The 27,824-nt window shown below is 36.2% G+C and overlaps 1 protein-coding gene across 9 annotated transcripts in view; it reads right to left on the bottom strand.

The window, feature by feature from the left end:
- ULK4 (unc-51 like kinase 4) overlaps positions 1 to 27,824 on the bottom strand; it is a 214,300-nt gene that overhangs the window by 71,616 nt on the left and 114,860 nt on the right. For 8 of the 9 annotated variants that reach the window (XR_014849839.1, XR_014849840.1, XM_085051341.1 and 5 more), the window contains one exon: positions 14,751 to 14,856. Coding sequence is in view for 7 of the 9 variants with exons in the window: in XM_085051341.1 (XP_084907467.1) it covers positions 14,751 to 14,856 (106 nt within the window). In the remaining 2 variants the exon portion in view is untranslated. Of the gene's footprint in view, positions 1 to 12,611; positions 12,993 to 14,005; positions 14,065 to 14,750; positions 14,857 to 27,824 lie in introns of those variants that run through there. The other variant, XM_085051343.1, reaches the window with a different exon arrangement.

Genomic DNA, 27,824 nt, shown 5'->3' with positions numbered 1-27,824 from the left:
TTCTGCTTTGACATTAACTTTCCCTTCCACCAAAATCCTTGAGAGACCACATTCAAACTTTGAGAGCTGCCTTTTTAACAAAACCAATGCAGACCAGATATGAACAGCCTCAGAATGCAGATACAGCCCTAAACTGTTGTCACAAAGTGACAGAACTCAACAGCTTTAAATGACATTACCAGCACTAATTGCTCTAGCTAGGTCTTCAAGATGTCCTGGACTGGGAGTGATAAGGACCAATGAACCTTGGCTTCAGAAAATTCTATAAAGTTTTCAGTTCTAAATTGCAGAAATAAACTACAGTTGAATACTGTTCCCACACATATTCAGCAAAGCATATAAGAAAAAGCTCTATACATTTCCCTGCTGAAAATCATGCTCTGTAAGAAAAGATATTAAATATTTATTCCTATTTCTATTGGTCTGTTTACATCAGTCTGCCATAACATGAAAACATAGAGTACAAATACTTGGATTTTTAAGTGAATCTTTTCTTTTAAGTGAATCTGTTCTTTGGATTCAGATTCACTTAAAAGTGGATCACTTTTAAGTGAATCTGAATCACCAAAGAACAAGAGAAAAGGCCAGAGTATCCCCTAAGTGGAATTTGCTGGTGGTTACTATAACAAAAGTGAATCTATGCCACAGTTTCCTGTAACATCCAGTGTTATGCATCAATTACATTTACAACAGAAATGAAAGCAGACAACCAATAATTGTAACTGTCTAAGGTAGCCTTCATGTATTTACACTTAAATGATCAAAGGGCTTAAACAGAGGTCACGATGTTACATGACAGTATATCTGGTTTATCCCTTGTGAACAGATCATATTTTGTAGCCCCAAATTACATTTTGTGGCCTTAAGCCTACTCTGCTACATCGACTGTTTTCCAAAGAAGTGTTGGGATAACTTTGACCAGCAAACCCCCACATTTGCTATCATCTGACCATACCAATAACACACCTGATTAAATCTCTAAAATCTAACATCAGAGTACTCACTTTAGATTATGCTATCTTTCTTACTAACTGGCTCATACATATGTCTTCTATTGTTTGCATGGAATGCTTGTTCTACTCTGACCTATCCATGATTTTCAACCTTACCACTGGGATCACTGAGCTGGAACCCATCACACTGTGATCATGCTGCCACCGGCTATATGCTAGCTATACCAGAAGTGTCCTACCTGATATTTGTTATTAGTACAACCTAGGTCAACAAAGCCTTCATTTTCTGTCAGCACAGCTACCTGATCACTACTACCTTGACTTCAAATGACTACATTGAGCTGGGTCAGCTGGTACTACAGCCCAGCTTACCTAATCAAGAAGCTCTGACAGATTTGTAAGAGGCAGCCTTGGCTCTGAAGAAACTGCAAGCCTGTGTGCCTTTGATTTCTGTGTTCCATACCCTCTTTCCCCTGTTTCAATAGGATTCACACAACAGGAACATGGGTCTAATGGCACCGGGCTGTGGACAGCTTGTACCTTTTCTATGCAGGTAGCTGTTGCTGGGAGTAGTAGAACCTGTGTATGTCTGTTAACAGACTGGCTCAGACTCCTGGCAAAACTTCCACTTAAGCTCTGAAAGGAGATCAAAGAGAATGGTTTGACCTATTAGGCTGTCTTTGCTCAAACCACCCAGCTGTAAAACAAAAACAGTGAATTATACTACCCCCCCTGCAACAAACTGAAATGAATCCTGCTGCTGATCTGATGCTTTGAGAATCTGGATTCTGGTTTGTTCAAGGGCAACCAATTTCTTCACAGGTGACGCAGAAGTTAAGAACATTGATAGTCACTACAGTGAGAGAGATGGCCACAGAAAAGGGTGATATAGACAGCCAGGATTCAAGTGTGTGCCATGTGAAGTTGTGCAACAGAATAGCAGGAGAAACTTTGTATGCAAGCGCTGGTTTTGTACCTGTACTTGTTCTGGCTTAGGTAAAGCTCAATTTCTTCATATTAGCCTGCATAGGGCTCTGTTTTGGTTTTGTAGTGAATACAGTGCTGATAACATAGGGATGTTTTGGTTATTGCTGAGCAGGGCTTACACAGAGTCCAGGGCTTTTCGACTCCTCACCCCACCCATTAATGAATGGGCTGGAGGTGCACAGAAGTTGGGAGGGGACACAGCTAACCAGAGGGATATTCCATGCCATATGGCATCAAGCTCAGCAATAAAACTGAGAAGGAGGAGAGGCTGGCAGGGTGGATGCTGCTCCTGAACTGTCTGGGCATTGGTTAGTTGGTGTTGAGCAGTTGTTTTCATTTGCATCACTCGTTCTTCTTGCATTTATTTTTCTCTCTCCCTGGTTTGTTTGTTTGTTTGGGGTTTTTTATCCCTTTTCCTTAGATTTTTTTAAATTCTTCTTATTATATCTTTTGAATTATTAAACTATTTTTATGTCAATCCACAAGGTTTTTTCTCACTTTTATGCTGATGATTCTTCCCCCTCACTGAAGGGAGTGGTGATTAAGTGGCTGCGTGGTGCTCAGTTGCCAGCCATGGCTAAACCACGGCTAAACCATGGCTTTTCCTTTTTCTCTACACTGTCTGCTCTGCTGGGCATAGGTGTTTTTTAGGCAATCAACTTGCTTCAAAACAGGGAGCCTCCACCATCCTGCCCCAGGTTGTGCTTCATGAGTCAGTTCATATGTGCCCTGGGCAGTACCACTATACACTTATATATCCCTACACACCTATATTTCTCTTTTAGCCTGCTTATGCCCAGACCACTGATTCTAAAAAGTAAGCTCAGGCAAAGAAATTCAGTTTGACAAGACAATGGGGGTGGGGAAAAAGTTTGATTTTGCAATCAAAAGAGAGAGTTTGCAAGGAAGGACTCATGTTCCTTTGTTCCCCCCTCCATGTTATCTCAAGGGAAGAGACAAACATCAAGGATAATAAAATTTAACAGTGGCTTGAAACAATGAAGTAACATCCCCCACTTTTTCTAAGACAATATACTCTGCAACAAATTCAACACGGGTCATTGCCTCCATCTAGGATTGAGGATTGTAATAGATATCCTACAGGATAGTGGTATCATGGCATGTTTAATAGGCCTTCCCTCTGTTTATGTGAAGAAACACTTCTGGTTCAGAGACAGTCAGCATGTCAGATGTAGGGATGCCCAATGAGTTTCATTATAGGAATGCACACTTCTCCTGATGGGACTTTACATGCAGCTGCTACCAGTAAATAGCTGAGACATGCTCAAAATTTTCACTCTCCTCTGTTCAAACTAGCTTTTCCTTTGTGTTTGTTTATCAACATTTTTAGAGAGAATTGATTAGGCTTAATGAAGACTGTGCTTTAAGGGAGAGGGACTTTAGAAGTAGGCTAGAAAAAGCAAAGCCTGGACTTAGTGAATGTGGATCTATGTCAAATTCAGAAGGCGAATTCAGAATGATCTATGTTCAGAAGGCGAGAGGAATCTGTGGAACTGGACTGTCAACAAATTATGCAGGTGGAGAGAAGTTGCAGCAAGTAAACACCAGAAATGAGATGCAGAAATAGTTAAATTTTCAAGACAAGCAATCTCAGGGCACATAGAGTTCAAACATTTTGCACAATTTGATCTGCCAGAATACTGCACTGAACTGGGAGGGTGGCTACAATTCAGCCTGGGATCTCATATGTCACAGGCAGCACCCACACTGGCCAGGTCCATGGAACCAAATTAGGAAGTTAGTGCCAGGAGTTGTAATTTTCTGCCTTCTGGATGTGTTACTGTAGCACTGCATGCTGTGCAGGACTGCATGCACACCTTTCATGAACACAGGTTTCTTGCAGGGCACACAGCAGAGCCCCCCAGTTGCTTCTTGCACTCAGCCCAGCCTGGGTATCTCTGCATCCAGGCTGATCCCATGAGGCACAGACTCGATCTGAGTGAGTGCCTGACCCACAGCTAGGCAAGCAAAATCTTGTAAAGCAGTGCTGTTCTTACTATGTGCTCTGTCAAAACCTGTAAACCTGCCTTGATAATTTGTTCCTTTGGGTATTGTATCTGCCTTTTCCTTATCTTGCTTATGACTTTTCCTCACAGTATAGACAAAGTGCTTCCCCTAAATTCATCTTCTAGTGCTGCTGCCTGAACCACATGCTCTCTTAATCACATTCAATGTAATTTCTGAAAAAAATGCACAGCAAGTAACAGTTTGAGCTTTTTCTCCTAGTAAGATAAATAATGGCATAAACCCACTATTCACGTGATTCTGGGTTGAATGATGGGATCAAAACATACAATATCTGTCTGTGCTTATTCAGGAAAAATATGCATTAGAAAGCCTGTTCAGCCATCATGGATAATTTTAATGTTTTTTCAATCTTTATATAATACATATAGTAGCATTAGTTCTGCTGTCATCCAGGGAAATAAGTTGTATTTCATGGCTGCATCATTGGCTAAAACTTTATGTCACAATATGGGCATGTTAGCTAGGAAGTATGATCTTTTAAAAGTGTGAATAAATCCATTAACAACACTTTACTGGATTTTTTCCAAGACTCACTGGAATTGGGATTAGAGGTTTTTGAGTAAGCAACCTGAAATACAATAAGTAAGGAAAGAATGGCCCTCAGGAAAGACTAGGTAAGTTGAAACTGAATGTATGCAGGTGAACAAAAAGTTTCTTTTCCTTATCTTTTTGAAAGGTGGGTGGTAGCAGGGAAAAAATCTTCCCAGTTTTAACATTCTCCTGAAAGAGAGAAGAGAGCTTCAGACTTTATATAAATACCCTATTTCTTCTCCCATTCATCTTAAAAGTTCAAAGGGAAGCACATAATGTTTTCCTCAACCAAAACGAAGGAACAACTAGCTGATGCAGTATCTGCTAACAACACGGAGATATCTATGGAAACATTTAAACCCTATCCATGAAACAAAAAAACCCCAATGTTTATCAAGTTAGGGCCTCTTTACGAGAAAAGTAAAACTGGTTTGCTTGAAGCTCAGCTCTGAAACCCACCATATGTCCTCAAGCACATGTCTTTGCTGACATATTTGCCTTCATAAACCCATCTTACATAAATACCATCTTGGTTTAATTAGGAAAAGGCTTAAGCTAAAATGAGATACTTTTTTTTAAAGCATGGATAGACAAGTTTGGATTGTATTTATGAAATGTATTTTCTTAAAAAAACAAACAGTATAATCAGGTAGACATCTACACTTCTGTCACAACCGTTTAAATAACCACTGTCCCTCAGCTGGAGGTTTCAAGTGCACCTCAAACAGCTTCCCTCATCAGCTGACTTGCAAAAACTGACTACCTGCAGATACATTGCTATAAAATGGAAATGGTCACATATACAATTACTCACAGAATTAGTTACCCTATCAAATCTACAAGGCATTGATCAAATGCCACAGGAAAAATCTACCAGTTGAGGAGTGGAACTTGTCTAAATAACTTGCATGAGAACAAACACTCACTTGAATATATACTGTCTTAAGATGGTGGAAAATCCATATGTAAAGACTTCAAAAGAAATTTAACTATAGAAAGGAATTATTGAATATGAAATGCACATTAAAATGTAACTTGAAGTGCCTGGAAAAGCTAAGCTAAACAATACCAAAAAATTAGACCCCAAATGGCAAAAGAAAACACCATTCTAAAAAGACTACATATAGATGTTGCATTTTAGGCAGAAGTCTGAAAAAAAATATTTGGGTGGAAAAGGAAGAACATCACAGGAAAAGCCTCAAGTAATATGGACTACTACCTAGTTTTGTGTAAAAATTGTGAATTTCAAATGGCTTTAAAAAATGTAAATAACTTCAGTTTCTCCATTGATGTAATTCCCTGTCTGCTTTAAAGAAGAAATTATTCTAAAGTTTAATTGTTCACAAATGGTTTAAACATCTCTTTTCGCAACACAATTTTCCTGAAAATAACTTAAAAGACAAAAACATCTGGCTGCGTGGGAGCTACGACAACTATTGAAGACATTTAAAACAAAACAAAAAAAACCCCCAAACCATTCTTCAAAGCAGTGAAAAACCTCAGATTTCATTTATCTGTCCACTAGATATATCTGGTCCTGCCAAAACTGGTGCTTGTTTTTAGCAACTGACAAAATGAACTTCTTTCAGTAGGATCATACAAGTGCATCTGAAGAAGACTTTTCCCTATGACAGAATGATTGATGTAGTTTAATTTTGTGTTGCGTATAGTACTTTGTACTTTTGTGACTTTACACTTACCTCAAACTGGCAGTACACTGCTTTCATACTGAGACTGTTTTAACTGCTAGAATAGAACATATGTGATAGCTCTACAACCTATAGCATAGTAAATGTACTTAAAATGTGAGTCTTTTCAAATATATAGTTACATTTTTAATTTCATCTCCTAAAATGATCCTTCAGCTTACTAATTATATCTGACAAGATACACAGGGACATCATCATAATTAGATTTAATTTATTATCCATAACAAATAGTTTTCATTGGCAATATTTAATCTGTAGCTAATATGATAGGTACATGTTTACCTAGTTACTCATTTTTTCTCAAACTGACCAAAACTTCTAGTGCTAACACATACAATTTAAATTGCAGTTCATGGAGAATACTAGCATAATGTCAAATGACAATGCTTAAATCAAACTGCATGAAAAGCAGCATCCAGAGTAAATGCAAAGACCACACTCACTAGAGAGAGGGTGAGAAGGAGCACAAAGCTTTGAAGACTCTTCTGGTTTACAGTCCTGAGTTTGTCATCAGGAAACCTTTGGATACCCACAAACTCAACCTATGAAAAATCTATGCCTTTCATTTTAAGAAAAAATTTTACTTTTTCAATTTAGGTTTCTGCCTCCAAATAGTATCAATCAGAATATTCACTGTCAAAACGTTAAATCTTAAATTTGTCTAGGTATCAGATAGATATAGAAAATGTCTATTATGGTTGGCATTTTAGAAATATAAAGATAGTCTAAGCTTTGAAATTCCTATATTTATTGAACTAACTTCCCACCATTAAACTAAGTTGATCAGTTATATAATCAGATTTCTGCATAAAGCCTCTCAGACTAGAATATAATGGAATGAAAAGACTTTGACCATCTTTTGTTATTATTCTGTTCTTTTCCATCAACTGGGTTTTAAAATGAGACATCTTAGGTAGTTCAGGCAGCCAGCTATGCTGCAAATAATCTGCTTGGCTGGCACAGGGATAGATAGTATCAGAACACCTACTCCAGCCACAGAAATGCTAGTTCTTTTTTACAGTATAGCACTAGAGACACAAGATGTAACAACCTGTTGATCCTTTATTCACTTATTTTATCCTTTGAAGTTCTAGCAAGCATGCTGTGACATTTTGTGCCTTATGGGTATGACTCTCAACAACAGGCTTGGTTCTACTTGAATGGCATAACTGTTCCTCACAGCAATTACCATTTCTATTTTCATCCTTTTCAGATGGCTGCATTGATGAATATCACAGGATGACACAGGTTATTTTTTCCGCAAAAACTTCACTACTACCATGCTATTTTGACATGATTCCCACTTATCTTTTATGATACTAGGCTTCTAAGTTTACCCATGTGTTGTTATACACTTCCACCTGAGTGATTCGCATTTTGGGTCAGAAAAATCTGTCTTAACACTGCTAAAAAGCATTCTGAGCTTCGTAACATCACAGAAGAAACTTCTTCAGGCTCAACCACCATTGACTTCTCATATAAACTGCAACTCAAATGAACACGAGACACATGACATATGACTTCTATCTTTAGATATCCAGAGACACTTCTGTGCTCAAGAGCTGAACTAACTACTACAGTGCTGGCAAGCAGCTGTGTAAAGCTTACATCCCACATGGCAGAGGCTGGAAGGTGTACCCCTTAGCTAGGGACTGTGTCTCTCACATCCAAATGATAGAGAAGCAGCTTCTACAACCACTCAGACAGGATGATACATTTAATTTTTATATTTTAAAATGATTTCTAATTTTACATTTATTTAATTAAGAGCATTGTGTTTCCAAACATTGACTAAACACAGAAAAAATGCCTTTAGGTTCTTACTCATATTAATTTCCCTAACTTATTCTCCCTGCCAGTCTCTCTGTTCAGAATCACAATGCATTGCATATGAACTAAGCTTAACAGTAAGCAGATATAAAGCACTGCCATAAAACACCTTTTCTATCTTCAGTCACTAAACAAATACTTCTGTATTGTATCCTGTAAAACTTCTGTAGAAGACTCCTATGAAAAAATAGAATCTAGTAAGGAATGAGTAAATGGCTTCAGAACCACACTGGATGTGTGTCTGATTTCTTCACAGAGTAAGTCTAAGTGTTTGATTTATTGTTTTGGTTTTTTTTTAAGGGCATATCAGTTCAACTGGTGTATTATGTAGAATGTTTTTAGTACTGCCTTTCAGTTATAAGCAGACTTCTTCTGCATGATTAACCCATGGCCCTCTTCTTGATCACCATCTTAAGAGATAGCTAATTTCTCCCATATTGAAAAAAAATGCTGCAACTTTTAAGCCAGTTTTTCCAAAAACTCAATTTTATCCCTAAAATCAAAGTCACATGAAATGTCACACCAATGCCTTTGTAGCACTGCACTGTAGTTCAGACTACTGCATAGGTGTGTGCAGCAGGGAGGAAGATCTGGGTTGTCAAGTTACTGCAGACTACTGCCTAATTTCATAAACAGTGGTGATGTAGCAGATTATGAGAGCTGGCTAGGAAGCTACAAACTATTCTAAAAAGGTGTGCTATGGGCATCATGATCAAAAGCCTTTTGGAGTCAGAAGCTGAAATCAAATTATCTGTGAGGAAGCGAAAGGTAGAGGAATATCCTCCTAAGGTTTAGGTAAGTTAGAAACATTTGGGGTCTATCTAGAGAGCTCAGAATTCATTATGGTCATCATTCTGGTATAATAACTATTGTAAAGGTGTGTGTATATAAAAGGCTTTTTTTTTCCTTATTTTTACGATTTTCAAGAAGAAGGTTAAAGTTGGATTTTGATCTCATGAGTGCCACTTTTTGGATACGCAGTTTTTAACAGACTTCAACAATACAACACACAAAGACATTTGAAATCTAACTAATCTCTTGACATTTGACTAAAAGTCAAAGCAGTGGACCACAAGATGAATAAGGATATTTCAGCCACAAAAGCTGATCTTTCTTTCATGAGGTACAAATGAGTTATGATCATCTGACTACAAACTTTACTGCTGCAGATCTGTTCTTTTTAATAACTGTCCCTGCTTTAAGCACCTAGCATGCTTTCTTAGTATGATATTTAATATTATGATTGCTGTAGCTGACATTCTACACTTCCACCAAAGATCCTTCTCTAGGAACTTCAGGTTTTACACAAACTTCTTAAAGAACTGAATAGCTGTCACATTTAGCATAACTCAAAGACCATTTTTGTTGTTCTAAATCCCACAATTTCCCTTTTACTTTAGTTTCTTAAATTCAATATCATTAAGACATAAAGTTTAGGATTTGTTCTATCGTATAATGGAAACTTGGTTTTAACATTCAGACAAACATGTCTGCTTATACTGCTATTGGTAGTTACTTCATTACAGTAGACAAACACAAGGTCAGAGCAGTACAGCCTGGAAAAGGTAATTCAATTCAACATAACTGTATTGAATTTTATATATAAATCATCCCCTTACAAGATCAACATGAAAAAAATTGGTAACTGATTTATGGAGTATAATGAGATTCAAAAAAGCTAAAAATGTAAACTTACTCATAAGTAATACTGGGCTGAAAACAGTTTACTAGATCAGCTTTGAATAACACTAGAAACTTGGAATTACTTTTTATACATGCAGAGAATAGCTTTTTATATAAACATAATAAATTAGATGCATTATCAGGAATAAACTGCTGCAGGCAGACTATCAGAAGTTATCCACTGCAGCCTGTAAGAGCTGTTTTCCAACAACATGTTTTGTTCATTACTTCAGAATGAAGATCCTTGTGAAGCAATTAAAGTCTTTGAAAGACATTTCTCTACAATCAAATATGATATATCCAAACTCTTCCTATAAACAAAATGATGCAACAGTTAGAATGAAGAACTACCTTGCCTTTTAATATTACCCGTGGACAAACAGCAGTCACAGTTGGAAAGCACTGCTGACTAGACAATGATTCAACTTTTTCTATTTTTAATTTGTACAAACTGTTTGAAAAACAAACAACCAAAAACCCCAAAAAATCATAACTAAAGAAAGAAAAGCAACAAAAAGACCAAACTGAAAGCAAAGTAAAAAGTTTATATATCTGTGAATTCTACTAGAGCACAAGAATTTCACTACAGTAAGTGCTGTGGTGCACTTGGCTATTTATTACTCATCACATAATGAAGTAGTCTTGCACAGTAATACCACTCACGTATCAAGCAGCCAAACCTGATTTCGTGGTTTATGTCTCAATTTGTCAGTATGTCAGTGCTTGTCAATAGACACATATCTAAGACAGATGATATGTCTTTTCAGTAGACTGTGCTGGTGCCTGTCTATAGAAACAGATGACCAACCACTGTTATCCTACAACACCTGCTTAGGAACTCATAATTTTAGCATCTAGAACAGGGTTTTCATTTTATAGTCAACAAATGTTAACCCTTTTAATACGACAGGCACAAAGTAATGTACAACTGGTTGTTTCATGACCAGTAGAACTAACAATACCCCTCTTTGTAAAAATCTGTATCCTGTATCTCTGCCTACCTCCATGGCAGTAAGTCACCATCGTTGTCACTGACAACTCCCTGCCCCATGTCACTGATGACTCCCTGCCCCTGTTTCTGAAACCTTGGCGCTGCTTTGTCCTATGTCACCCAACTACAAGCATGCCCTCCTGAGTGAGCTGCTCCATGCACTCATCCTGTGGGATCATTTCATAGGTATCCCCCACAGGCATTGACCAACACACTGTTAAACTCTGTGGTTACAAACCTAAAACAGAAGACTGCAGACATCCTAGAAAGAAAACGGGAAGTGAATACTGAAAAGGCCAGGGAGATATATTAATTAGTAGATCTTTACAGGCTTATCAATAGATCTAAGGATATTACATGAGTTTTACACTTTATAATTTAATTTAACAAATGCTAATGGAAATAGAATTCAGAGATAAGAAAGTTTGACCTCCATCAGTAAGAACTACCACAATACAGAATAAACTCAGACCAGTTGGCTTCACTTTGATCACGGCAAAACTTAATAATGAAAGAAAGAAAACTGTTTAAGAATTATGATCCTCTCACATTTACATTCTTTAGTTCCTACCTGAAGATGAAATGTCTTTTTTTGCAACATAATTTCCATAGGTATGGTCCAAGATCATAGGTTGCAAACTTACTGATTTTAAAATCAGTAATTTGGAAATTTTAGGTATTAAAATTCCTTTCTTTCTGTAAATGTAAAAGTACATATATATCTATTTTGTGCATGTCATGTATAGTGCTATTCTATTTGCTGTACACTAGTGAAGAATATTTAATTGATAAGCCCATTGTCTTTCCCTAAACTATGGCATTAACTTGGGTCCCTCTCATCAGATACTGATTATTATAGACTGAATACATATTTTGTATATTTGGACCTCCATGCTCTCTCAAGTGAACTTAAAATCGTCCAATATTAAAAGATGGGGAAAGGGAGGTAAGAAAGACTGGCAGCCAGAAGCCAAGACAGAGGAAGAGATGGTAAGTGTCACTCTCTTAGAAGACCATGCTAAAAATGACCACAATTGTCTTGGCTTTTTAGTATCTTTTGTTAACTATTCACAAGGGACTCTGTATTAATCCTAGTCTCTTTACTGAATTCCAGTCTCAGTAATTAAACTGAATCATATTATTCCCCTCTGATTATTAAGTGGAAATGTCATTAACGTTAACAGAACAAATGTTTAATAGCTGATAACACCAGTACAGGCCATTTTAAATTCCCTCTGTGACTTCAGTTGCATATGTTATTCTCCATTTCACCTTTAAACATTTTAAGTGGTTATCAGTACACGTCTGATGTATTGTAACAGAAAAGGACACAGTTCAGGGGAGAGAGAAATTAACGCTAGGCAATCCACCTTCTATGAAAGTTGCTGAAATGCACAACCATGTCATTGTTATTAACAGGAAATCACAGAAGTAGTAATGCAGACAGTGCCATCATGCAAGATTTTCTTGAGAAAGGGGAAAGTTCAACATGTAAGCTACAGCCCTTTAAAAAAAATATATCATATCATACAACTCCTTTGAGCAAGAGAGAGTTCTGAAGGCTAACAGGCACAAAATAAAACAGTGACGCAGGTCTCTAAACGATCTGTCTGCAAAAATACAGCTTCTTGGCAGCTGAAGAAAGGCATGCACAAAATTGGAAAGAAATCCTCATTGCTAATGTCTTGGCTCTTAGAAACAAAAATCTTGACAGGACTGACCACCTAACCTGAGTTCCTTCTAATCTTCAGCAAGTATCTATGGTTTTTAATTTCTAAAGCTCCATATATACATGAATTAATTATCACAATGTAATGGGGAAGTAAGGGAAATTGATGACCCATAATACTATGTCTTCAGCCTTTTCTTTTTAACACAGGGAGTAGCTCATGAATGTTGAATACCTTCATTAACAGCACGGACACTGTGTTAATAGGATGTAATAACATGCATGTTCAGCAAGTTTACAAATGACATTGAAATTAAGAAAACGGATGATGTGATGAAGGGTTGAGGTAACATTCAGAAAGAGCTCAAGAAGCTGAAGAGCTCAAACAAAGGGCTGCCAGAAACCTCCTAAAGTTTACCAAAGGCAAATACAAAGCTCTTGGGAAGGAATACATTCATGTAACAGTACAGGCAGAGGCTGAAAATACACACATTGCGTGGTCCACTATCCTAAACATCTTGGTTGTCTTTCTCTGGACTTGCTCCTGTCCGTCAATGTCTTTCTTATAGTCTGGAGCTCAAAACTAGACACTGCAATGAATAGAGGAGAATAATCACTTGTCTCAACCTTCCACTTTTTCTTTTTTATTGCAGCTCTCTTTTGCCTTTATTACTGCAAATGCACACTGCTGACTCATGTTCAACTTTTCTATTTGGATTCCTGGATATTTTCCTGCAAGAGGGAGCTCAGTTTTCATTTTACTACATTGTAGTCTTCTCTGTCACACAAAAGTCATTTGAAAATGAGAAGTTAAATGTCAAAGATATGGCAACAGAAGTTTAAGGTATTTTCCTGATGTGAACACTATGTATTTACAGATGATAATGCAAAGGATATAAAGCCCTCCAGTTTGCATGGAATAACTTCTCTCCCCTCTTAATTCAAAGAAAATCTAACAGTCTGTAATTACAAGACCAATACTCTCATAACATTCTTGCAAATCAAATTTTAGGAGTTCTTCACTTGACAATTAGGGCCTAAATCAATAGAGCACTGGCCAAAATCCAGGCTTCCAACACTCTGAAGATTAGCCAGTGGCAGAAAAGGGATGAGAGAAGATGGGGACATTTGACTTGAGACTAATTGTTTTTGGCTGCTGTGCTGCTTTCTTTAGTGTGGTTGCTGAAGTTCAGCAAGTCCAAGTTAGTGTTATCTAATCAGTATAAATCTGAAAATATTACTGGAGTCATTATGACATCGTACAAGAAAAAGACTTTAATAATATTTCTATCTCACTTCCTTTACTTGAAAACTAGCATGACTGAAGAGATGCATTTTATTTTTGGAGCAGATGAGAAGTGAAAGAGCACAGATATACTACCAGCAGCATAAAAGGTACACAGGAGTTTGCTCTGTAAGACAATAAAGAAGAGATATTTGGGGAATGGAGGCACTTCTGCCATGCTGTTAAACATTTTTGCACCCAATTTGGCACAAAGAAAGGCAGGGTGTATTACTTTAAGTAAGGCATGCCAATTATGTGGTTACAGTGCTTGTGGGACTTGAACAAACTTCTTTGCATTGTATAGTTTTAACAAGTTACCTTGCTGCAGCTCATGTCAGTGCCAGCTTAGGATTTTTCCTGACACAGAACAGAAGTGCCTAAAGAAAGTAAAAGCAGCACATACATCTAAATCCCAAGAAACCCCAAGCAGTTCTTAAGTGTGATAAGCAGTTTGGTGAGACATAACCAAAGAATCAGATTCCTATGAACCAGCCCTTTCCAAATTAGTCATACTATTCCATTCTTTCTTTTTGTCTGGCTCTGTGCTCCACTAGCACACCACTGACTTCAGAGTGGATCTGTTTGCAACAGAGGAGAGGATCATGTTATTAGCAACAATGTCAAGTTCCAGTTTATCTCCTGAATAATGGCACTGACCATTCAACCCCTTAGGAGTAAAAAGGTTCAGGAATTCAGCTCTCTTATGTTCTGGGTGAGTGTTTTAACTACTATGGTAATTATGAAAATGAGGACACGACTACTACTACCAATCTTAATGGATTTATAGGCTGGTATGCATACCAACAAATAGTACAAATGGAAGCATAGATCCTTATTGTTAGATGTCATTCATTTTCTTGGAAGAAAAGTTTTCTAAAAGTTAAATTTGATATCAAGTCAGTAAGAAAGGAAGAGGAAGTGATGAGGAGAACATCAGTTACAATGAGATTACCTAACAACCACTACAAAATCTAAATACACAGAAGTTTAGTTTCACACAGAGTCAGATATGACAGACTGGGAAACATCTACAGTGAGGAGAATAAAGACAAAGATGAAATACCTGCTTCAAAGAGTATCATCATGTTCGTACTTTTGTTAGCAATGATATTATGCAGTAAGGCAATTACACTTTGCATTGTATTCCCAAGTATACTGTCCTGGTGTCTCTGCAAAAACAAAACAAAACAGTACAAAAATTAAATAAATCTTGTATTCCTTCTACAAAGTTAGAAGACGACTTTTACCATAAAAAATGTGGTAATACAAAAGCAGTACGTTCTCCATCCCTTAAAATTCAACATTTAAAATATTATAAAACCAGCTAAATATCTCAGTAGACAACATCAATTTCAGGGAGCCTAATCTACAACCTTGGACCAAAACTTCTCCCATGTTCTTTTAAACTGAAAGAATTCCTGATTAGGTCTAAAATGTTAGGACTTTTTAAAATGGCACAGAACTTTATCAGCCTAATCTGTATATATTCAGAACCAGAAATATTTCCTTTGTATGATATTTATTTTGTTAATGGCATTACCATTACTCCTTTCAGTCTCAGCTTGATAAACCCACCAAAAGTCTATTCGCTGTTTTTCTTTGCATAAATTCATCATTTCACAGATACAATAAAGACCTGTATCTGTATTGAATTGCATCACTTTTTTAATGTCTTTCTTAAGTGTGCCGATTGCTTCAGTGATTCTTCACAATTGTTGAGACAGCACTGAGAAGAGGAAGGCATGAGGATTTACAATGAAATTTATTTCCTTCTGTTATATTCACTACACTTGCACACTCAGGCTGAAAAGGGTGGACAAGGCAATGCAAGCAAAGCATTTATATACACAGTAGGGACAGTAATAAGTCAGACAACTTTCAAGAAGCCAAAATAAGACAAGCTTTTACAAATCTGAGTTTAGATATAAATATAAGGCTGAGTACTTATCCAATCTCCCTAGAAGGCTCAGGAAATATTTTGTCCAATTTTTCAGACTCAAAGCCAAATAGAAACATATATCCAAAGTGAAAATAAGAACAACTAAGAAAAATTTGACGTTTCGAGCATTGTAGATTTTTCACATGTATTTAGGTGACTTCCACACTTCCCTTTCCCACCAAATCTCTCAGTATATTGGTATCATTCAACTACTTCACTGCCACAGAATACACTATCTATTAGGGTCCATCTCCTGTCTGACAGTAGGCAGTTGAAAAAAATTTAAAATTGAACATGATGAAACTTGTCTGAAGTTAAGGATTTCAGATTAAAAAAACCCACTTCAGCTCCCGAATACAGTCAAAGGAACACTTTCGGTTTCTGCACTAAAAGATAAAATGCTATTATTTCCTAAAAATACCATGAAATATGTATATTAAAGCATAATACATTAACAAACAATTAAATACATAAACATACACAGCCTCCTATTCAACTTCATGTTATATGAATTTTCTATTTACACTAGAGGACTCTAAAATAGATCATAAGGACAAGAGACAAGGAAGAGTGCCCCACAGCTTTTTGAAGGACTGTAGTTTCCTACTCAACCCTAAAAAATATATATCCAAGAGCTCTTAAATTCTATTTAGTTTTATATAGCATTTTGAGATTTTATTTATGAGTTCTACAAAGAAAACAATAAATATCTGCTCCTCTAAAGGTTTGAAATACAGCCTGATAAATTCAAAAGCAAAGTTGGAAAGTATAAACACAAGATTCCTCAAAAGATAAGGTAACCAACACAGAAAACTGACACCATAAAGCCGTGGTACTACAAATAAATTTTAAATTATTTCCCTACAGATAGCTGAGGGATAAGAAAAACATTATTTTCAAAAGATCAACAATGTTTTTATCTGGTACTCTATCATCAGAATATCTTATTAATTCTCCTAAAGAACATCTTTAAAACAATACATTAAATAGCAAGAATGACTACTTGTTTAACTGAAGAGAATGATACATACACTGAGGACATAAAATTAACAAAAGGGAAAAAAATCCCCAAGTGTCAAAATGAGAGCTGAATCAAATATTGTCTTTGCAAGTACAATATTTCTATTACTGCTTCATATATTTGAAGTAAACACCTCCTAGTAAAATTCCTCTTTCAAATATGCAATTAGAAGAGAAACTGTTAGTCGTTTATGATAGCAATCTTTCACATTCACCAGGTTAGTAATATTTCAGTGAAGTCATCCCTGTTTTTTAATGGACACCAATTGCACTATGCAACTCTCTGATGAAAGACTAGCACTTATGTTTTTACTTTTATCAAAGCATAAATAACAAAACTTATCTTACCCAAAATACATATAAACTGGAATTCAAGATACAATGTGTACATATTGAGGAAGGAAAACGGTCTCTTAATGAATTAAATAACCATACAAATTGTATACTCAGCTAGACAGACTACTAATGATTTAGCATATGTTCCATGATGGTTTTTTATATGAGATTACATTCCAAGAAGCTACAGGTATGCTTTACTTATCTAAGCCACCACTGATTGCTGTTAGACTCAATTTTAGAGGTTTATATAAAAATATTTAACTTCATAATCTATCAAGTAGTAAAGCTGATCTAATTTGTGTGCACAGCACCACTGACTGTGGACATTTAATGAACAGTGCACTTGACAGCTTTAATAAAACATAGCATTTGCCAGCAGAGATAATTAGAATTGAAGCAGTAAAATTCTAGTGTTTGGCAATACAGATGAAACAACTTCATTAAAATGTACAGCTTCGGCGAATGAAAGGCAGGAAAGCACTGGACCCTGAACAATCAGCCTTCTCAAAACTAATTGCTTCAGTGCCTAAAAAGGACAGCTATGATATACCAAGGGCATAACAAGGAAATACTAGTATTAAAAAAAAGAAACCACAGAAGATAAATCAGGCTTTTCAAATAGGACTGAACTGTATTTAGGCCATTAAACTTTTCATTCTAATTTCGAAGGGTTGTACTTTCACAAAGGAAATCAGTTGAAGTATTTATTTAAGCCAGTTAGGTAAAAGGGTGTGGATTAGCAAAGAGGGAGTAGGAATCTTGGCAAGATACTATGGCTAAAGCTGCCTTTTCTCTTCCTTTAAGTGGATTAGAACTTAGAACAGCACTAGGCAAACTACCCTATTTTAATTACATTTTAGATAACAAAAGAGATTGCATTTTGATAAGAGGTTTCCAATTTGGGAGACTTCACATACATGTCTCCTACTCAGGTATCCAAGAATACAAAAGAGAAAGTCCTGAATGCTATATTTACAGATATGCTGTGATTAAATCTTACACTATATACCACAGTACTCCTGCTCATTCAATATAATCAGAGTGATTTAAATTTAAACGCTCCTTCTCAAGCTTACATATGATCTATAAACGCAAGTTAAGTAAGTAAGGGGACATAAGAAGGTAGAGGCTTGGTTTTTTTTACACTAAGTCCATTGAAATAAGAAAATTATAGAAATTAACCATATTCAAATTATAGTTATCAGAATATGCCATTCTCATCTGATCATTCTTTGTCACAGTATAGCTGAATATATGAAATCATCAATGCTAACTAGGACACCTTTACTGAAACATAGTTTAATATTGCATTCAACCTAGCTTATTTTGATTTGCTATTACTTCGTTTATGAAACAGAAGATCAGAAACTTTTCCTGTTGGCTAATTTAATCTTCCACATTTTGTGGCTTTTGATTCATAAGACCAGTTATGCACAAACTGAAAGCATATTTATATGGATCTCTAACATTAAGGTAATACGATTTTCCTCATTAATTATCTAAATTAGAAGTAAGCACAGTCATGTCTCTTGCTACTCTGCTTTCCAAAAATCAGTCTTTTTCAAAAGCACGGTTCTATACAAGAGCTAATATTTCCAAATGTTTCCCTCTGGGTATAATCACACCGAAAGGAGCAATTACGAATCTGACAACCAATTTCTAGAATGATCATGCTTTTCAGATGTATCACAACAGTGACATATTCAGTTCACACATGAAGATCATGTCTTACAACTTTCACAAAAATTCCTGTTAGAATATTGAAAAATAAAGAGCATCTGCATCCTCAGTCACCAAGTGCTTAGGCAAAGTCAGTTGAGGATAGAGGAAAAATAGTGATTTTGAAGGACTAAGGAGAAAGGAAAGCATTAATAAAAACTAGGATGTCATGTATCAACCAACAGAAAGCACTAGAATTAGTCTTAGATTTTGTTCTAATACCCAGTGCAGTAGGCAATGCAAAATTTCACAATCTTACATTCACTGTTAAAGAAGAATTGTAAAACAATTCAGCAGCAACTCTTAAAATAGAGTAATGTTTCTTCTTGCTACAAAATCGCACCCAAATTTCTGGCAGCAAAAAAACCTCAAAACTTGTCCTTTTGCACCTAAAAACCTTAGTGAAAGAACTCCACTCTCATTAAAAATTTTCCTTATTTTCAACAGAAGAAGCCTGAGTAGGCTCCTCTCTCTAGCAGAGTCAGGCTCCTTCAGAGAGGACACTCAGAAGCAATTTCATATAAAAAGAATTTTCCCCATTACCTAGAAAAAAGTAGCCAAGCAAATAGCTTCCTGAGGATCAAAACTATTCATTGTAAATAACACTCAAGGACCCTTAAAATAAAAATTTGAACACAACTGAACAGACAGTATGGAAAAAAGCTATTTCCCTCTGGGTATAGTCACACAAGTGATATCACACAAGTGATATCTCACTCTGGAGAATTAAATTTCCTGATATCAATGAAGATCCAGTACTCTGGAAGAATTCATGCTGGTATGCTCTGAAGCAATGAAACTACAAGTAATAGATACCACTACAGCAGCAACTTCATCTTTAGAATCACAAATCTGTAGATGCTTTGGAGAGTCCCAAGTAGCAGTGAAGCATTTAAACTGCAAAGTCACTTGGGAGATGCAATCAAACATTATGCCAAAAATTACCATACCAAAATATTCACTTACCTGACTTGCATTTTCAGCATTCATTAAATGCTACTTCTTAAAGAACTCAGAATGATAGATACCAATCAATGGATATCTTTTTTCTACATGGATTTTGTTTTGATGCAAAAGACACTTTGCCACCACAAGGAAGGAGGTCTCCTATACTGCTGTGTTCATTAACCCATCATCAGCTGCTAAGGAATGGGTCTCTGCCTCTTTTTCCTCAGAACCTACTCCCATATCTAGAGCTAACTAGTTGCTAAACAGTATTTAAAAGCAAAAACTGATACTGACTCTGTTTTCACTGCCTACTGAGGTGTGCAAGAATGGGACTGAAATGCCTTTCCTGACATTTTGCATAACTGAAAAAAAACCCCAACACAAAAACCAACTGAGGAAAACTTATGCTTTTACAAGGAAGTAAAAAGGATAGAAAAAATATCCACTGTCCCTCTTAATCTCAAATTGAATGTTTTATTCTTCATACTCACAGACTTCCTTAAAATTCAATGGTGTTGGTGAAAAAGGTGTTGAATGAGAAGCCATGGGCTGACAAAGAAGTACAGGGAAATTGAACCTGTCTGAATGAGGAAAGAATGCTTTCCTCTACCACAATTTAGTTGGGTTGAGAGATATATTCAAGCTGTCAAAAGTGGCAGGAAGAACACATTTACATGTTTAATATTTTTTACTTTACCCCTTGCTTTATACTCTCTACCCTCAAAATACTATTTAGTTTGACAAGTATGAGGTTTTTTCCCACTCATTCACATTTACTCAATCTGTAATTGAAACAGAGAATGATGATAACTAGTTTATTCAAGTTACATTAAACTTGAAAACAGTTAAGGACTCATCAAAAAGAATCATCTGCTGAATCTCCTGTTACTAAAATCACAGTATAGTCTTAGTACATTTGGCACCTTCAAAATACATAATTGCTCAATTTCTCTCATTACTTACTTTAGGGATTATTTAAGTAGCTGATTACTAGTCTGAAAGACATTAGGAAATTCTCACTTTATATTTTACATCTTTTTTTTTTTTAAGTCAGCCTATACATCTCATTTGTGGACACCTGTTCATAGAGATTTTGCATGTTCCCAAAGAGATGTGCATTTAGAAAAGAAGCATACTCAACAACCAGGCTCTACCAGCTATCAATCTACTCAGCTCAAAGTACATGTACTACTGTGCATGGATGTCCTAGGAAACTCATCTTCCAGCCTTTCCCCACTCAAGTGACTCCTACAGTAGCAAGCTACATCTCTTAGTTGATACCATGGCACCAAACCCCACATCAGGAAACAGGGGAGCACTAACAATATTCTTCAATGAACAGACTGGCAGACATGCTGAGGAGTAACACAGCCAGCATTATTATCCCATGAGAGAGGGCATTTCTTTCATGTTTCTATCCTGGGCTTAGACAGACAAGAAATTATGCTCTAAGCAAACTATATTTCTACTAGGACACTAGGCAGGCAAGGCAAGAGAAATTATGAACTGATTGCTGAAAGTGAAAATTCTACATTGCAAAGCACTGTTTATTAACTCTAAAAAAAATTGTTAAATAAGGCTATTAAACAAAATAGTGCTTTTTTTTTGGCGTTATAGTCAATAAATACTATCTCTCAAACAATAAGGTTGTTTGCTTAGTAGTGAAATTAATGTGTACTCTAAAGGAATATTATAGGGAGATTTTATTTGGCATGATTTTTCTGTGCTTAATAGCCATGGCCAGGATGAGACAATTCATTACTGATTTGACACTTAAGTTACAACAACTTTCGAATCACCAGTCTTGTCCATTCATTCTGACACTGCAAAAGATTACAGAATTGGGTATCTCCTCCATTTTAACATTTTTCTTTCCAGATGACTAAACACTGAAAAAAGTTATATGTTGGGTTTGTTGATTCGGGGCTTTTTGGTCAGTTAATTAAACATTAGCATGAACATTAGCAAATCTTTACCATAATCACATTATTAAATACTTACAAATCCAGAAAACAAAAAAATATTTTAGTATGTTACAGTATCTTTGTGAACTACAGGAATAGAGGTTATGGGCACAGTATCTCTATGAAGTTTCTTCTTCCATAAATTAGTGGTATGTAATCTCTGTTCTCAACTCTATCTCAAGTTAACGTTCCTGATAAACAGTATGTGTATCACACAAACACACTGTCATAGCCCATGTATCACAGTGTTATCTTGGCACTTATTCAAGAACTTGAAGATGAATGTATTTTCTTCTTATGCCAGGCTGTGGATATGAATTTCAAGAACAAAAGGAACTGAGGTGGATTCAGTGGTCCGAGCAAAACTGAGCTATCAGAGTGGAGCAAGGTTTGAATTCTGAGTAGTCCTAACTGTGTGTGTGCACCACAGTGATTAAAACTCTCCTGAGTGTAAATAGATTTGATACACATATTTAAGCTATATAAGACTTGAAGCATTTGCTGCCTCTCTTAATGTCAGTTTACAAACGTAAGTAAATCCCGTCCTAAAAACTACAGTGTTTATACAGCCATCAAAAGTTTCACTGCTTTCAGAGGAACAAGGAAACGAGTCTGGTACTAAGAGTCATGTTTGGGTATACTTGGAAAGTGCAGTTTGTATTAATAGCCAGAGAATTTCTCAATTGGAAGAAATAATAATCATTAAAAAAGATAGCAAAATGAAGTAGAATTTCTTATTCTATGTAAATATTAGAAACACACTTTCTCTTGTAGACACAAGAAGGAAATTCACTGCTATCCAAAAATCTCCCACAGAAATACAAGCCACTCATCAGCCTAACTTGGTGTCCAACAAGCCACCAACCCCATTCCCTAATCAAATTTTGTGCAAGGTTAACATAACTTTGCCTTACTACTGTTTACTAGAAGAAACAGGATGTAGACAAGATGAAAAATTAAAAGGAACAAATAAACAAATCTAAAGACTAAAAAGAAAGAATTTCAAGATTAAATGACCATACCTTCTCCTTGCTTAAATATTTCCCGGATATTGCTGCAGTTTCCAGACTCTACAGAGTCTGCTTTTATATTAACGATGCCTGTGGCAGCAGAACCAAAGACAGCATATGTATCTTGGTTATGTTGGTCTGGGACAGAAATAGCATTATTAAATTTCATTGTGATTTTTATTCTTTTATTTGCTTTTTCATAATCTCACTCCATCTTTCCCTGAGTCATTTCTATTTAGATACCTACATAGTGATTCAAGAAATCAACTTTTAGAATACAGGTTTGAAAATCAATATAGATTGCAAAAATTAATTCCACTTAATGACAGAGATCCATTTCAGTCATCAATATGTGGGGTTTTTCCAAGCACAGGTTCAATTCAAATCTTCCTGATTATCACCACTGTAAAGGCAATTATTGCCTGGAAACAGATTACAGTGCCTTCAGAGTGTAGCACAGTGCCTTCTGCCCCCTGAAGAGTGACTTTTTTTACCCCTCATAAAGTGCATTTCAGTAGTAAACAGGTACTAAATGATTATATGAGACCTTATGTCTATTGCTTCATAAGGACAGGATCCATTAAATATGTACATACAGACACATGAATATACATACACACACATTTTCTCGCAAATTATTTCACCATTGACATACAAAATTCAAATGACACTATTCCAGTAACACTGAAAAGTTGATGAGTTGAGACTATGCTGTTTCAAAATGGAGCTAGACTTTCCATTTCCTCAAATGTTTTAAGGTTTCAACCAAACATTCCCAGTATGCACTGACACACTCACTAGGTTATCACACCACCTGTACCGCACAGTAGTTCACTATCTTAGAAGAAATGTAGAGGACTTAAGTTCTTTCATTTCTGCTCATTTTTAGTGAAAGTCCAGATCATCAGAAGGCTCTGCAACAAAGAAAATTTAGTACGTACACTCTGAAGCAACTTCAGTAGGACATGGTAAGAGATGTTAGCAAAACATCTTGCTTAGTAGTCAAAATATTTATCTTGAGCTTCAGAAACCCAGTGTCAGCCATTTCCTCTAGGGCGATTCTGAACTTGGATCTGTACTTGGGCCATTCCCCTAAAGCATTCCTGATTGACATGCCACTGGCTACCCTGAGGTCTGCCTTTCTCCTCTACCTCCCATGCGACTCTGGGCAGAAAATTCATCCTGAACAAAATAAGTCTTTCTCAGTGAAACATACATCCAACTTGGAATAACATCATGAAAGACTGAAATAACCCCTATATTTCCTCCCCCAAACAATGCATTGGAATCCTGAAAACAAATGGAGCCATGACCACAGAATCACAGAATATTCCGAGGTGGAAGGGACCCACAAGGACCACTGAGTCCAACTCTTAAATGAATGGCCCATACAGGGATCCACCCCACAACTTTGGAGCTATTACCACCATGCTCTGACCAACTGAGCTAATCAACAAGGTTTTGCTGCTCTGCCCAATTTGTATACCAGTAAAGAGCAGCTTTATTCTCATATGAATTCACTGCCTGAAAAGGAACTGGATATTTTTAGATCAAAGTAGCATTTTGATGATAGGAGAGAGGCATAAAATGTCATGAAGAACTAAATTTAATAACACTAGAGGCCAGATAGAAATTTTAGCCCATATGTGGTGCCACACAATGTGTCATTGCACTGCAAAAGGAAAGAACAAAGAAAAATAATGAAAAAGAAATCAAAATCCAGTGTAAAATCCCAAAAAAACCAAACCAAAAAAGCCCACAAAAACCTGAAGAATTGTACCATGGGATTAAGACAGCATAGAAATATATTTTATATGAAGAGATTAAATATTAACTTTGTTAGAACACAGAATCCTAGTCATAACTAAATCAAAATTTTTTAATTACATATAATAAGCCACTTCACAATTATTAGGTAGCTATATTAGTCTTTTACCTCATTTCATTCAATCTATACTCCCTGAATAGTTATTCATGCTGAAAAATGTGTACAATAGATGTGAGGGAATAAAAGGATCAAAGTAGAAAACAGCTAAAATATATCTGAAAAGCTAGTAACAGAAATTTTACAAAAGCCAGGGAGAGGAGACCAAAGTATCATTAGCCATTTTTATATCCTAATGGAACATGCAAGTTTCAGTCTGTTACTAAGAATGGGTCCATGGCAAAGAGCCCAAATGAGGTCTGAGAAAGGATAATGTACCTTTAATGATTGAAATAGCAAGAAAATTAAATCTAATCATGTTTCATTAAGCATACTTTAGCTCCCATTTTTACTAAATTATTCTATTATGATTTCCCAACTGTCTGTTGAAATAACCTTTTACAGCAATCTAATTCACCATCATAAACAAGTCTCATTTCTCACAATGAAGCCCCCTGGGATTAGTGAGAGGAGATGGAAAATCTAAACCTTGCCAATCCTGCAGCCACTAAGGTAACCACTCAGGGAGACAAAGATTTTTGTTTTCCTATTTGTGGCTGAGATCATTAAGATATAATTAGAAATGTATTCATGAGTATCAGAGCATCTGTTATGGAGATACCATTCGCCCAACAAGAATCCTCTATACCAGTCTTTAATAAGCACAGGAGCAGGCATAATCCCCACTTCACTCTCTGGAGAGTTCTGCATTAAATGGACTGCATTAGACATCCCTCTCAGTCCCTGCTTTTTAATGGAATCTTATACATGCATCCAGTATTTTCTCAGACTCCATTGTTATCATCAGAACTGCTAGTCTGTTTGCTTTCAGCAATATGCTCCTGCAGTGCCATCCAGATGTGAGCCCTAAAGATAGCTACGTGCAGGGAATTTAAATCCTGCTCCAGAACTTGACACAGGGCAAGCAAATGTAGAACTTGAAAATATACAGTAAGAAATGAATTGGATTGTTTACAGAATAATCCTTGGCTCTCTGCAGCAGTAAAAGGAGCTATCAGTCCTCATTTGTGTCCTTTCTGCTTTAGACAAACGAATCGAGTATGCACCAAGGAGAAAGAATACTTTACTCCAATAGGTAACTGAAAGAAATCTGTTTTTCCTTTGTAAAGACCTAAATTATTGCCAAACTCCATATCAAATAACATGACAGCAACAGAAAATGAAAAGCAATGTCACCCACCAAATAGTGCTTAAGCATCTGCCACAGGGATCTATTTAGGGCCCTCAATTAAATTGCAGAGTGGAAACTGTCAGTCACAGTATTTAGCACCACAATGTTTTAACATGTTTTTATCTTATTTGGTAGTCAAGAGTTTGAAAGGAACCCAGTAAATGAAATTGAAAGGAAAAGAATTCTAGGACACAATTTTGCTTCCTGTACCCATTTGATTAGTAAAGAAATACTTGATCAAAACATCCAAGGGGCAGAAATTGAACCATTGTACCTTGTAATATAAATGGGGGACTCAAAAGAGAAATCTAAGAGAAAAGAAAAAGATTACCAAAATTTCAGCTGAGTCTTTGAGATGATGCTCTATTATAAATTGTACTTGGAAAGTTACGGTGGGTAAACTAAGAATGCATCATGGTAGGCTTAATCTTTTTGCATACATATGGCTAATGAATCTACCTTAGCAAAGCAATGGTTTTTAAGCTTACCTATAAAAACATTTTATAAATCAAAATATATTTAGAAACTAAGTATATAAGACAATGAGTAAATTATTACAGTTAAAAACAGGTAGTCAAAAGTAGAATATTAAGATTTAAATTGTTTTGCTTTGTGGAAGACTGTCATGCTAAAATCTAATTATCACCCTGCAATACAAACTCTTCAGGAAGACATTAACATAAGGAATGCATAAAGAATACATGACTGAAGCCAAACCAGACAAATTTCTAGATAAATTATCAGAGTTCAGAAGCATAATGTGGAAACCTCTGCCAGCCAGAAACCATTCATGGACATTCAATACTCTTTTACAAACTCTATTGTGAAGCACACAATAGCTCTGTACCTTAGTCATCAGAATGCAGCTGGTCAATAAAGGTACAGTCAGCAACTGCTGCATTCCTATGCCAATATTTATTTAGATAGAGATTAAGAGATGTACCTCAGCTGTTTGACCGAACAGTGATAATTTCACAGTAAAATTCTGCTTTACAAGATCAATAAATCTTACATCAAAAAGCCTGCAACCCAGATTTACTTCAATATATACTTTCTCTTAAATGCTTTCTCTTCGTCTTGATATACACTGATGGTGGTTCTTTTCTGTAGTACCCATAAAATTTTTTCATAAAATTCAAAGAAACTACGGTAAGGTCGTGATTTCTCCCTATAACTTGACAGTTAAAGGTCATAGAGGGCACACTTTGGTACATGACTCGTGAAGTCTCATGTTAGAAATAAGCCCTGTCTTTCTGCAGCACCTGCGTTTCACACATGTACACCGCGGCGCTCCAGCCCCTCCTCTTCCCCAAGTCCACGTGTCCCCAAGCTCCAGCGGTGACTCAGGGAGTGGCCAAGCTGGGGTGGGAGGGAGAGAATGCTGCAGGGCTGAGCTCCAGCCAGCCCCGAGGAGCACTAGTTACAAACAAGAGCAGCACTGCCAGCTTCCCCAAGCTGCCGTTCTCCCACTCCCTCTTCTGCTGCTCACATTCAACTGTCTCGGAACTCTTGGCAGCAGACACATTTTTTCTTTTTTACATCACATGATACAGTATGAAGAACACTTACAAGGTCACAAAGAAAGATTGCGAACATAAATAATTTGAGATTTTTCATACACACACACATATATATGTGCATATTTTATATAATACACACATGCACATATATATATATGAATATTAAAAAATTACAATCTATGGGAAAATAACTAAATAAATGAAATTAAATGTGTCCAAGGTGTGAGCACTGCAAGAATAGGAAAGAATAGGAAAAAAGCTTAAATAATGGGAAGTGAGATTTATCAGTTGCTGATAAAAGTGGGGGAGGATGAACAACAAAAGATAAAGAATTTAATTTGTTTAATCTTATTCACAGCAGAACCAGTTACCAATCTAGAAGAGTAACTACTTTAGTTGCATTATTTAAATTAAAATGTAGGAGAAAGGCAATAAATTTTATGAAATTTTGGAGGAAAGGGGTGTTACAGAAGAAAGATGGTTTCTGAAGATGATGATGTCAGTTAAATCTCTGATTAAAAAAGAGCACAATTATCTCTTTACCCATCCCCAACCACCTTCC

This window comes from Lichenostomus cassidix, chromosome 2, assembly GCF_008360975.1.
Source record: "Lichenostomus cassidix isolate B80296 chromosome 2, HeHo_3.0, whole genome shotgun sequence".
Taxonomy (NCBI): Eukaryota; Metazoa; Chordata; class Aves; order Passeriformes; family Meliphagidae; genus Lichenostomus; species Lichenostomus cassidix.
The sequence above is the reverse complement of the archived record's forward strand: the minus strand, read 5'-3'. Positions and strand labels throughout refer to the sequence as shown.